Raw genomic sequence first — 13386 nt, 5'->3', positions numbered from 1 at the left:
ACAAACAAGACCACGGGACAGTGATTCTGATTGCTCCTTATTGGCCACAACAGATCTGGTTCCCTCTTCTTCTGAAGTTATTCTTCGAGGAACCATGGAGATTGGAGTGTTTTCCAACTCTCATCACACAGAACAAGGGATCTGTTCTGCATCCCAACCTCCAGTCTCTGGTCCTCACAACCTGGGTGTTGTGAGCTTAGAATTTCCTTCCTTGGGTCTTCCAGAGGGTATTTTCCAGGTCTTGCTGGCTTCCAGAAAAGATTCCAGTAAGAGGTATTATTCTTTCAAATGGAAGAGGTTTGCCGTCTGATGTGAATAGCTTCTACACCTCTCTGAGTCTGGTCTCAAGACCAACTTAGTAAGGGTTCACCTCAGTGTGATTAGTGCTTACCACCAATGTGTAGAGGGTAAGCTCATCTCTGGGCAGCCTCTAGTTTTTTTCATGAGAGGTTTGTTTTTGTCAAAGCCCCATGTCAAGCCTGTGTCATGGGACCTCACCAACCTTACCCAGCTGATGAAAGCTCCCTTTGAGCCACTGGGTTCCTGCCATCTGAAGTACTTGACCTGGAAGGTCTTTCTCTTGGTGGCTGTTGCTTCAGCTCATAGAGTCAGTGAGCTTCATACCTTAGTAGTGGATGCACCTTATACTAACTTTCTTCATAACAGAGTAGACCTCTGCACACACCCTAAGTTCTTGCCAAAGGTGATGTCAGAGTTCCATTTGAACTAGACAATTGTCTTACCAACATTCTTTCCCCAACCTCATTCACATCCTGGCAAGAGCGCCTTGCACACCTTGGACTGCAAGCAAGCATTGGCCTACTACATGGAGCAGACTAAGCCCCACAGATAGTCCGTTTAACTTTTTGTCTCTTTCAATACCAACAGGATGGTGGTCACCATCAGGAAACACGCAATCTCTATTGGCTGGCAGATTGCATTTCTTTCACTTACGTCCACGCTGGGCTGACCCTGGAGGGTCATATCAAGGCTCACAATGGCATGGCTGTGTCAGTAGCCCATTTGCAGTCAGCCTCAATTGAAGAAATTTGCCAGGCTGCAACGTGGTCTTCTGTCCACATATTTGCTTCACACTACTGCCTTGAGCAGGATACCCAATGCGACAGTTGTTTCGGGCAGACAGTGTTACAGAATATGTTTGGGGTCTAGAATCCAATTCCACCTCTTAGGCCTGTTTTATTTTGTTCCAGGCTGCACTCATTCAGTTTGTATATAGTTTCAGGTTGATTTCTGTTATGTCCTCCCCATTTTGAGGCCTACTTGACCAAATTTTGTTATTTTCAGTGAGCCTGGTTGCTAGGGATTCCCCATTGGTGAGAATTATAGGCCTGCTTGTCCTCTGAGAAAGTGAAGATTCTTACCTGTTGCACGTATTCTCCGAGGACAGCAGGCCTTATATTCTCACAACCCTCCCACTTCCCCTTGGAGTTGTCTGCTAGTTTTCTTTTTTTTTATGCTATAGTATTGAGCTGCAGTAAGCATTCTCTCGTAGCAGGCAGGAATGCACTCATGCATGTGCTGTGGAGCATGGCTCACGCTCCACAAAGCTCTTAAAGCTTGTTAAAAGCTCCGGACCGGGCAATGTGGGATCACGTTACCCAACAGTGAGAATATAAGGCCTGCTGTCCTTGGAGAATTACTGCTGTGAATATCTTTGCTTTACTGGTTGGCCTTGCCTGTTGCAAGTCCCTATTTTCAGTGAGTCTGAGAGCTAGGGATTCCCAATTGTGGTGTTGTCCTACTTGTCCTCTGAGAAAGCATAGTTACTCACCTGTAGCAGATGTTCTTCAAGGACAGCAGGACACACATTATCAAAGACCCTCTTTCCTCTCCTAGGAGTCATATTCTCCATTCCATTCCAGCACTTATATCCCTCCAATATCCGTAGGAATCAATATGGGTCACAACATTAAGTAGGGATTATAATAAAAAGGAAAAATGAACTATGTTTCTTTGCCATAGTATTTATCAAAGAAATATGTCTTCAATAATTTCCTAAATAACACATAATTAGAGTCTTTTCAAATAAACAAGGTAACAAATTTCAGATTTTCTCGATTTATAACAGAATGAGTTTCATGAAATCGATTCAGCAAAACACCTTTAAATGTTGGGAAACCTAAACTCAAAGTTGAGCAAAAATCTGAAGACAGTCTAAATATAGGAATCAATAACAGCTGAATTATAGAAAATGGACAGAGACCATGTAAAGCTTTAAAAACAAAACATGCCACTTTAAATTCAAATGTGGCACCTACTGGCAGCCAGTGCAAACCTCTCAGAAAATATGTTGCTGAGTCAAATTTATTTGCTCTATTAATCAACTTATCTGCTGTGTTCGGCATCAACTGTAATCTATGCTGCAGCCTAATATGTATTGCTACATATAAGGCACTACAATAATCGATGTGGAACAAGACTATCATCTGAACTAGAACCTTAAAATTTTCTGTGAAGAAAAGGGATCTTATAGCTTTCACTTAGCGCATCTTGAAATAAATTTACTCAAACTATTTATTTGATTTTCCATAGTCAACTGAGAGTCCAATACAACACCTAAAACTCTACCAGAGGTGTCAAAATTGAAATGTTCCCCTGTTCTTAACATGATAGTTCCAGGGACATCCAACATAGGAATAAAATGGGCCCTGCTGCAGATAACTCGAGCAAAGCTTTAGTAAAAGACCCCCTGTGGGACTAACAGTTTAGTTTTGTAAGTATCAAACTTCAATAGGTTATGAATTGCCCAGCTTTGAGTCTTTTCAATACAGTCTATAATAGTTCTTATAATCTTTCTCCAAAGGTACCAGTATAAAAATATCATTTGCATAAGTTAACACATAATACAATGTGGACCTCAAAAAAGTACCTATTGTACTCATAAAATCATTAAATAAAATTGGTGACGATAGTGATCCCTGTGGGACGCCATAATTTGATGTCCAGTAGTTTGAAAAAACTCCATTCTTCTTTATGCTGTATCTCCTATTTCATTTTTTAAAAAAAACCCTGTAAACCATTGTAAGACAACTGTTGTTACTCCAATCTGTCTAACAATAAAATATGATCTACTGTATCAAAAGCCCCTGATACATCAAACTGCAAAGGCATGGATGGCACATTTTGGCTCAACAATGATTTTATTTTATAAACCAATGTTACTAAAAAGGTCTCCATGCTATGCGTTGATCTATAGCCATGTTGGGAACTATGTAAACACTGAAAGGATTCCAAATAATTCGTAGTTTGGGCTGCAACTAAATATCCAATAAGTTATGCCAGCCAAGGAATCTGGCCACTGGACGGAAATGTGAAAACTAGACAAATCTGCACCCTCAGATTTGGTTATAGGTGTTAAAATTACATCACCCAAATTATGAGGAAAAATTTCCTCCTCTAATGACACAATCACAAAGTTGGTGATCCAACCAACAATTCAATAGGAGCATCTTTCAACAAATAGGATGGACACTTATCCAATAAACGAGATTTTTTTTTCGCTAATACTTTTAGGGCCCTGTTTACTAAGGTGCACTAACATTTTTAGCACATACTAAAATTAGTGTATGCTAAATGCTAGAGACACCCATATATTCCTATGTCTATAGCATTAGCATGCACTAAAAACCCTAGCACAGCTTAGTAAACATGACCTCTAGTTTTGTAAAAACCTCATCTTCCTATACTTTTAAAAATTTAGCCCATATATGGTCTCCAGGTATTTGTTCTTCATGGTTCATTTCAGCATCTATTACCATATTAGAGATTCCTAACCCACAACTCAGTAAAGATGGTCTAATTTTCTCTACTTTTTCTATTAAATAACACACCAGCTCTTTAGCATGCTGCGATTCCGGAACTTCAGTAACAATCAGAGAGTTAGTTAGTCAAATGATTAAACATTTTAAAAATCATTTTTATATTAAAACTTCCCTCCCCAATTAATATTTTTATAATACTGTTTTTTAGCATATGATATTTCCAATTGATAAGACTTAATCATTTTCTGCCAGGACTTTTTCTTTTGTGAATCTTGAGATTTCTTCCAAGCCCTTTCTAGTTTGTGACAAGATCTGTTCAGTTCTCGTAGTGAGTCTGTATACCAAGGTGTCCTCGATTCTCTTTTTGTGTTTTAATACTCTCTTCTGGAAATTGGTTCAATGCATCTCTAATTGTTGTATTCCATGCATTAAGCATCACTTGCGTTGTCTCTGCACTAGATTACAAATTATCCCCAACGTAAGCCCAGAATATATCAATCTCAATTCTCCTCCTAGGATTTAGATTCATAACTTCTTGATTGTTTTCTCTGAAACCTTCTACAAATAAGATGAAACCTACTACAAATAAGATGAATTCTAAACTTGGCTAGATAATGATCTGACCATAATACTGGTAAACAATCTATTTTAGATCTAATTTGTTTCCACCCTGACTTTGCTAATGTGGCTATTAAGTCTAAAGTGTGCCCCTTCTCCTGACTGGGAACATTTACTTTCAAGTAATATTGCAGAGTTTCTAAAATACCTAGAAAATTTTCCACTGTGTGATCTGACCTATCTCCTAAATGTAAATTTATGTCCCCCAACAACAACATTTGGGAGAAAGAAGTAGTATACTGTGAAATCAGCTGTTCTTGTACTAATGACCAATTACCTGGTGGCCTATACAACAAAATTATTCCCAAACATCCTTCTATTTGTTCATCTTCTAATTGACAATCCATGGCTTGTAGCCCAGGAATAGCTATGATATTAATTAGTGTAACTTAAAAAAAAAAGACATATATACTAGATACAAACCACCCCCTATTCTCTTAGATCTTGGACTTGTACAACTTTATATCCAGGTGGGCACAAACTAACAATAGAGGAATTATTCTAATCTACAACTCAAGTTTCAGTAATAAATTCCAATCCCACATCTAAATCCTCAATTAACTCTCTTAATATAGTTGTTTTGTTGTTAATAGATCTTACATTAAAACAGCAACAAGGAATTGGTTATGACCTATCTTAATTTAATGTATAATCTATATCCACTTTCTGCACATTAGAGGTCTAGCCTAGTGGAGTAGCCTAGTGGTTAGTGCAGTGGACTTTGATCCTGGGGTACTGAGTTTGATTCTCACTGCAGCTCCTTGTGACTCTGGGCAAGTCACTTAACCTTCCATTGCCCCAGGTAAAAAATAAGTACCTGAATATATGTAAACCGCTTTGAATGTAGTTGCAAAAACCTCAGAAATGCGGTATATCAAGTCCCATTTCCCTTTCCCGATATTTTTTGTATACCTTTTAACCTTATGTGGTCTATTTCTGTCAGAAAAGTTTCTAAATCTGCTGATTCCTCATCTTGTGAACCCAGTCCTAATTTTTTCCTACATACTTTGGCATGAGCTGGTAACATGTAATAAAAATTCTCACCAATACCAACAATTCCTCTAAGATTGTTAAAAACATTAAAATCATACCCTCCTTCCCCGACATAATAAACCACCAAATCAACTCCATTCGAATCTATCTGGTACCTCCTAACAAATGTAAACATACATATGATTTCAAGACTCCAATCACTGCACTAGTCGCTGCACAAAGACTACTACTACTACTACTATTTAGCATTTCTATAGCGCTACAAAGCATACGCAGCGCTGCACAAACATAGAAGAAAGACAGTCCCTGCTCAAAGAGCTTACAAAGACGCACCCGTTAGGCACCAGGATCCAAGGCGTCTGATGTCACTGCTTACTGGGTGGAGCTTGCTGTAGTAAAGATTCCAACTCAGATGGCATCATGGTGTACTTTGATCTTATTTAGCACAGAGTCCAGATTATCTAAGATTTTGTACTCAACTGCTGGTCTCGTGTGATCAAGGCAGATGGGAAGGCATGCATACATGCATTGTATGGCTGTGAAAGGCTTCTGGAATAATCAGAACACTGGGTAGTGGCTGTACCAGAGCTCCATCAGATGAGCTCACCCAGCTGTGGTGATTTGTGTCGTCTTGTCCTCAGAGAGCACCTTCTACAGGGAGTAACTTCATTTTCTCTAATTTTATATTTCTAAAGGAGGTAAGGTTGGTTTGTGTGTTTTTACTTGCTCAATTCATTTAAGGTTCCATAGTTATTTTTGGCCATGTGCAAGGAAGGAATCATTTTTGGTTAATTTCATTTAAGTGTGAAATTTATTAATGTGATTCTTAAAGGTACATTTGTAATGTTTTGTATGTAAACTAGTATTATTTTGAGATAATTAAAGGTGGATAATATATTTGGGGATGGTTATTGTTTATCTGTTAACACATGGGATATTGACTAGGTTAAGAAAAGTACTGTATATACTTGAATATAAGTCTGGACTTAGAGACCTATGGCTTTATCTGCACAATGCACAGAGATGGAATAACAGAGTGAAAAGACAAAGAACAGGAAAAAAGTTCTAAAGAAGGTCCCAAAACAAATACCAGTGCATAGTGCGCTGCCCAGCCCAAACAGGGCAGAGCCAATCCAGGATAACCAATCAGAACATGCATACACACAGAATCTGGTCATGGTAACGTTTGCAAGTGCACAGAACGGAGTGTTTCTCAGTTTCTAACTGATAAGGGAATGTGAAAGCCTCTGGCTGTGGCAAGGGGATTCATTGACAAAGCAGTGTAAACATGGGTATGTCAGATAAGAAAAACAGATGTGAGGCCAAAGGGTAAGGCCTTGGATACCTAGAGAGAGGCCTCTGAAATGCCTAGTTCACAGCCTATGTGAGCCCAGTTTCCAATGACAAAGGCAGGTTTGTTTCATTCTTCATCACTCCCTCCCCATGGTGACCAGCATGTAGTCTCCTAACCTCCCTCTCCTGGCTAATGCTGACACAAAAATTATCGCACAACTGGTGCAGGGATTTGAGCATCTGCGCATGCTCCAGTCCTTGAGCATGCGCAGGAGAGGGAGGTTAGCAGAGTACATGCTGGACACCACAGGAGAGTATATGCTGATCATTACAGAGGAGGTAGGAAGGAGAGTACATGCCAGATACCATGGGAGAGGGAGGTAAGGAGAGTATGTTCTGGTCACCACGGTGGGGGGAGGGGATGGGAGGAGAGACATTTTTGCGCTAGCTCAAATAAAAACCAAAATCCCAAAACACAGTATATCAGAGTGATCTTTAAGTATTAAAATCTTCCAAAATTAGAGAGGTGCCTTTTCTTGGATTTGGATCAAAAAGTTTGCATTCAATGGTGTTTCAGATTTTTGTACATTATTATACTTCCTCTTTGACAGAACCTCTTTAGAACCATTTGTAATTATATTCTGTTGAGAGACACAGACGTGGGTTGCCAGTTGTTACCTGTTGGGCTGCTTGTGATTTCAAAGGACACCTAACTATGGGGATGTAGTGGTGGTATACGATCATATTAGTAGATTCATTGCAATTAAAATATTATTTATGACATGTTTTATCCAAGGGGTTTTTGTATTATCCTTCACAGACATTTTTACCTGTATTAGGAGTCTCAGGTTTGTCAATTGATTAGGTAATATCAATATTGTGTTTTCGTTAATTTGAAGATCTCACCACAGAAGCTTGTGAGAAGATTAATATATATTGTCACCAGGGAGAGCGCTTCCGGTACAATCAAGAAACAAATGTCCACCAGCAACTTCAATCTTAGGCTTTTATTCCATGCAGGTTTTTACTAGACCTGATACACGGTTCCAACAGCAGCATTTACCTTCATTCTTAAACACATGTAAGCCACCTGAAAGGGTGTGGCAAATAGTCCCCTTTAAGCAATAGGCTATCAGCACATACCAGGATTCAATACAGCCTCACAGTCAGCTTCAGTCTGGGCTCTTTATCCAGTGCACAGTAAACAGTAGTTCAGTTCCCTAGACAAACAGTTCATTCAGTTCATCATCCCAGTTAAATCACAAAGCAGCCTTTACCTTCAGGAGGTTTCAATACTTTAGGGACTTCTCACACCCAAGGGATTTTCCCTGCAACTGCTTCTCTCTCACTTCTTCTCTTCTCCTGAACTGAACTCCTCTGGGACTCCTTCCCACCTGCCTAATCAATCCCTGGCTTCTGCTCTCACAACCAATCATTCTCCTTCCACTAGCTTCCCCCACACCCATACCAGCTGAGTTAAGCATTAGACCAATGAGGAGCTCCTGCACACAGGGTTTCCTATCCGTCTTTCCCCCTAGTGGCAGCCACTCTACACATCCTGCCAGCTTACACCCATGTATTTCCCGATTGCAGCTAGGAGTCCAGTCCAGGTTCTTCATCTCACCCCCTTGCTCCTTGCCTGCAATGCCTTCTGGGACTTGCATTTCAAACTGAAACTGCCTTAACCCAACTATCCTGTATGTGACTATCACAATATAGATATAAGTAATGTGTATAAGTAATAGTATTTCACTATTGCTACTTTTCGTTGAATTGTTGGTGTTGTGATTATGCTTCATAGGCTAGAATGCAATACTCAATTTTAGTCAGTCCAGTTGCAGAGTTAAGATTGTCTTATTTGCACCACGTATGGTCCCTATATAAAAAAAAATTATATATATATATATATATATATATGTTTCCCCCCCCCCCCCCCCATAAAATTGTTATCTTTGTTGTTTAAGTATGAATATATCATTTTAGTTTCTTTTTCAATAACAGTGGTTTGTGAACTTGTCTTTAAGCTATATGAAAAATTGATATGCAGTATGGCTTTTGTTGTTTAGATTTATAACTTTTGATTTATAGTTTCTAGCATTTGCGATTGCCATTATTTTTTATGTTTTACAGAAATATTACTGTATCCCGGCTTTGTTGAGTTTTGTAGTTTTTTTTTTTTTTTTTTATAATAAATTGTCTTTTATTCTTCTGCTAGAATCTGGTTTGTGGCAATCTAGCTCTTTGCTCCAACACAGCTCACGATCACTGTATATCCCAAAGGTTTCCATGAGTCAACATAAACTTGATGGCATGTAACAAGAACAGCAACCTCTTGTCTGTTATTGAGGGTATGAATATCCAATGTGACAAAGTTCATGTGTTTGGGGTTTCTCTAACTGAATTTCTGGATGCTAGCCTAGAGCAGAAACGTGGCAACCGATGGCGGGTTTAGACAATTTCTACTATCCATTTTCAGTATCTGTATCCATATGGGGAGAACATTGCTATCCTTGAACAGAGCTGTACTGTTACCCATGAGTGCCATATCTGCCTAGGTCTGTGGCAAATGTTTGTCAAACATGAGAGCCACTTTTATGTAGTTTTGTGGTAGAAACTCCCAGTAGCATACTAAGCTTGTCCCCATCACTCCTTGCCAAAGCTAACGGATTCATTACTATAATAAAAGATAGTTTCATAATTTGAAGAGGACTAATTTAAGGTCCAAGGCAGCACAGATTCAGTGGAGGAATTGGGTTAGTTCAAACAACCTAATATAGTTGATTGAATAACTAGAGGATTGGGTAGAGAGTGAGCAGTGGATAGAGCTTCCTTGGATTTCATTGTCCTTGACAGACTTCCACAAAGAACTTCAGCTAAATTTTTCAGTTGGACAAGAATTAGAAACTGTATGAGTGATAGGCAGAAACCAGGAGATGTCATAAAGGTATTTATGGGGGTGTTGGTAAATCAGGAAAGTGAAGCTGTTTTCTTTCAACAGAAATAATGTTGCACCAAAATTCTATAGACGAATTGCTCTAATATATGTTTGTGTGTAATGACAACCTTGCATGTAAGTGATTGATAAAACACTTCATAGAAGCTGTTGTGCACAAGGAAAAGGGAATTGCCTTCAGTAACCTTTTACCAATTGAAGCCTCAGATTGCAATGTTACAAATATAACATTAAAATTTATGCATTTATTCCCAAGAAAGAATTCTTGTGCTGTTTATTGTAAATTGAATAACATTTTCAAAAGCAAGTAAAAAGATAAAATTAATAGAAACTCTTAATTATACACTTATAGCCTGGACTGCTTTATTAGAGTTGAATAGTTTCTGCACAAAAGAGTAACTAAGTAACCAAGGAAATTAAAGGTCCAGCACCTTTCTGTATCCTGCTCCTTTCTCCTGACTTCCCTGAAAGTATTTGATGAAGTGCTATGTGGAATAATTCATTTAGGGATTCTTTTACCAAATCGCGCTAAAATCTGGCCAGTTCTGGTGTTGGCGTCGGCGTGTGGGCTTTTCATGGGGGCAGTTTTATCGCAGCAGTAAATTGGCTCCCTAGCCATTATTTTTTTTTGTAATGACCACGCAGTAATTTCCTAATCAGCACATGGCCATTACCGCAGGAGCCCTTTCCGCTACCTATTTAGGAGGCAGTAAGGGCTCCCATGCTATTCCTGCACTAATTGGTAGCACAAAGTAATGTGCCCACACTACCTGATTAGCGCAGGCATGCCTATTCACTGCCCATGGGCACACCTCCCGCACTGAAAAATAAAAAAATATTTTCCAATGTGGGATTATCATGTCCTAAGCTGAAAATTACTGCAGGATACCTCAGAGCATCCCACGTTAAGACATACCATGCCTTAGTAAAAGGGCATCTTGAAGAATGTGTCGGTTATGCTATAGAATTCATTATGGAAGGCAATAAAGAACTAGAAAATATTTTTTAAAAAATCAAGAGCCTGTCCTGTATCATTGTTTTATTAATCAGAGAAATTGCTAGACATTGGCTCAATCACACCTTAACAAAGCTTTTAAACTATTATTCAAATGTTTTTCTACTTTTCCAAGTAAAGTTTTTAAACAGTAAGCTATAATACCCAAACTTGTTTAATACGTGTTCTATGACAAAATGAACACACATGTGAATGTGTCATGTGCAGCATAAAAACACCTAATTTCTGCTACACAACAAGTTTTCAATTTATTTATTAGAACATTTGAACTATAATAATACTTGATTGAGGAGGAATGTATTCTTAAGGAATGAGATTAGAAAATTAAAAATAAATTAATAATATGTGATAGTTTTCTCTGTTTCTTGCATTTCAGTTATCTTGTCTGTAAATGAATAAAAAAGTTTATTGTCCTCAGTGTATTATTAAAAGCACTTGATTGCTGGAATTTACTGATTTCAAATACAAGAAACTATGTTTTAGAAACTTGTACTTTTATCAATAATTGAGCCTTTGTTACCGACCTTCTTTTTCTTCTTTATAGTCCAACAGGCAGCCAGCTAAACTGAACCTACTGACCTGCCAGGTGAAACCAAATGCTGAAGAGAAGAAATGTTTTGATCTGATATCACGTATGTAACTTTTTGAAACTTGATTAGTGATGCCATAACTGACAATCATTACAGCAGTGTGGATAATAATACATTTTCATATGTAATTCAAAAAATGAAGATAAGTCTAAACCTGCAGAAGGAATTTTTCATAAGTATGACATCAGATGGAGCCTGGGGCTGGAGAATATAAACAGTACTCTACTTGAACACATTGTGGGCATTCTCACATCACTGTGTGTGTGTGACAAATATCAGCCTTCCCATGAGAGGACTGCTATCTCTAAAGCAAATCTGGAGCATTTCAACAGACTTTGATGGTCTGGATCCTAGCCATTGATATGCCTCAGGTGACCCAGGAGAATATTGCCTCTCTTCCTACACCTGACGTGCCATTAGCATTGGTAGTGTTTGACAAGTTGGATAGGAAGATCCACGTGAAGTTGAACCTACCACCTAACAAAGATAACTACATCAGTACTGGCTGCATCAAGAGATGCTACGAGAATGTATGGGATTTGCGTTACAAGATGTATGAGGAGAGACTTGCTGACCTGAACATGTATACTCTGGAGGAAAGGAGAAACAGGGGTGATATGATACAGACGTTCAAATATTTGAAAGGTAGTAATCCGCAAACGAACCTTTTCCGCAGATGTGAAGGCGGTAGAACGAGAGGACATGAAATGAGATTGAAGGGGGGCAGACTCAAAAAAATGTCAGGAAGTATTTTTTCACGGAGAGAGTAGTGGATGCTTGGAATGCCCTTCCGTGGGAGGTGGTGGAAATGAAAACGGTAACGGAATTCAAACATGCGTGGGATTAACATAAAGGAATCCTGTGACGAAGGAATGGATCCTCAGGAGCTTAGCCGAGATTGGGTGGCAAGAGCCAGTGGTGGGAGGTGGGGCTAGTGCTGGGCAGACTTCTACGGTCTGTGCCAGAGCCGGTGGTGGGAGGCGGGGATACTGCTGGGCAGACTTATACTGTCTGTGCCAGAGCCGGTGGTGGGAGGCAGGGCTGGTGGTTGGGGGGCGGGGATAGTGCTGTGGCAGACTTATAAGGTCTGTGCCCTGAAAAAGACAGGTACATCAAGGTAAGGTATACACAAAATGTGCCACATATGAGTTATCTTGTTGGGCAGACTGGATGGACCATGCAGGTCTTTTTCTGCCGTCATCTACTATGTTACTATGTATCAACATCAGTGCAAAGTGAGGATCAGCCTATCCTGGAAACCATAGCTCTTCCTTGAGAATTGACACTGATGTTGGTGCTTCTTAAGGTGTCGTGTACCAGTTGCTGCTTCATTAAGGCCTCACGCTACATTAAAGGTCTAGGTTCCAACAGTCAAAGGGAGACCTCACTGAGGCCTTGACTGCTACCCAGGCTCATATTCATCCACCTCCACATTACTCCCCTCTTTCCTCAAATTCACTGGCTGCCTGTCCTGTCTCAAATTCAGTTTAAAGTCTTGGTTTTATCTTTTAGTGCCTTTTGCGATGGAGCTCCAGACTACTTAGCTAACCTTACATTCTGTCCCATGTGCTACGTTCTGTTAATGACTCTAAATTGGTTCTTCCACACCCAAAGAAAACTCAGTAGGAATCCACAAGAAACTGTACCTTTTATTTTGGCACTGTTTCTGTGGAATAATTTGCCTCTGACCTTACGCTCAGAGACTTCTTTTTTCTAAATTCAAATCAAAACTAAAAACCTGTTTATTTTTTTATTCTGGCTAGCATTGGCAGACAAATGACAGCACTATGTACTTAATTTGTTTGAATTTTTATGCTGTGTAAGTGTGTCCATATCCTATTCAGTTATGGAGATCTTTCTAACTGTTTGCTATTCTATTTTGTTCAAAAGTGTTTATTGATGACTTGTGCAGAACAATAATATCCAACATTATAAACAGTCAAAACATTACATAATAAAAGAAAAAAATACATAAGGATCATAGTATGAAAATACCCATCATCAAACATTTTACAAGTATATCCTCCTCAACCCTACCCTTAAACCTCCCCTGCCCTCTATATTATAGATAAAAGTTTATATTAGCAAAAGTTCAACACCAACAATTACTGTACAGTATAATCAACCACACTATATGTTAGC

The 13386-nt window shown here is 39.0% G+C and overlaps 1 protein-coding gene across 2 annotated transcripts in view; it reads left to right on the top strand.

Annotated features, from left to right (window-relative positions):
- ASAP1 (ArfGAP with SH3 domain, ankyrin repeat and PH domain 1) overlaps positions 1-13386 on the top strand; it is an 803986-nt gene that overhangs the window by 454600 nt on the left and 336000 nt on the right. For both annotated transcript variants that reach the window (XM_030219214.1, XM_030219206.1), the window contains exon 14: positions 11199-11286. In XM_030219214.1, the coding sequence (XP_030075074.1) occupies positions 11199-11286 (88 nt within the window). The remainder of the gene's footprint in view (positions 1-11198; positions 11287-13386) is intronic.

This window comes from Microcaecilia unicolor, chromosome 1 (genome assembly GCF_901765095.1).
Source record: "Microcaecilia unicolor chromosome 1, aMicUni1.1, whole genome shotgun sequence".
Taxonomy (NCBI): domain Eukaryota; kingdom Metazoa; phylum Chordata; class Amphibia; order Gymnophiona; family Siphonopidae; genus Microcaecilia; species Microcaecilia unicolor.
The sequence above is the reverse complement of the archived record's forward strand: the minus strand, read 5'-3'. Positions and strand labels throughout refer to the sequence as shown.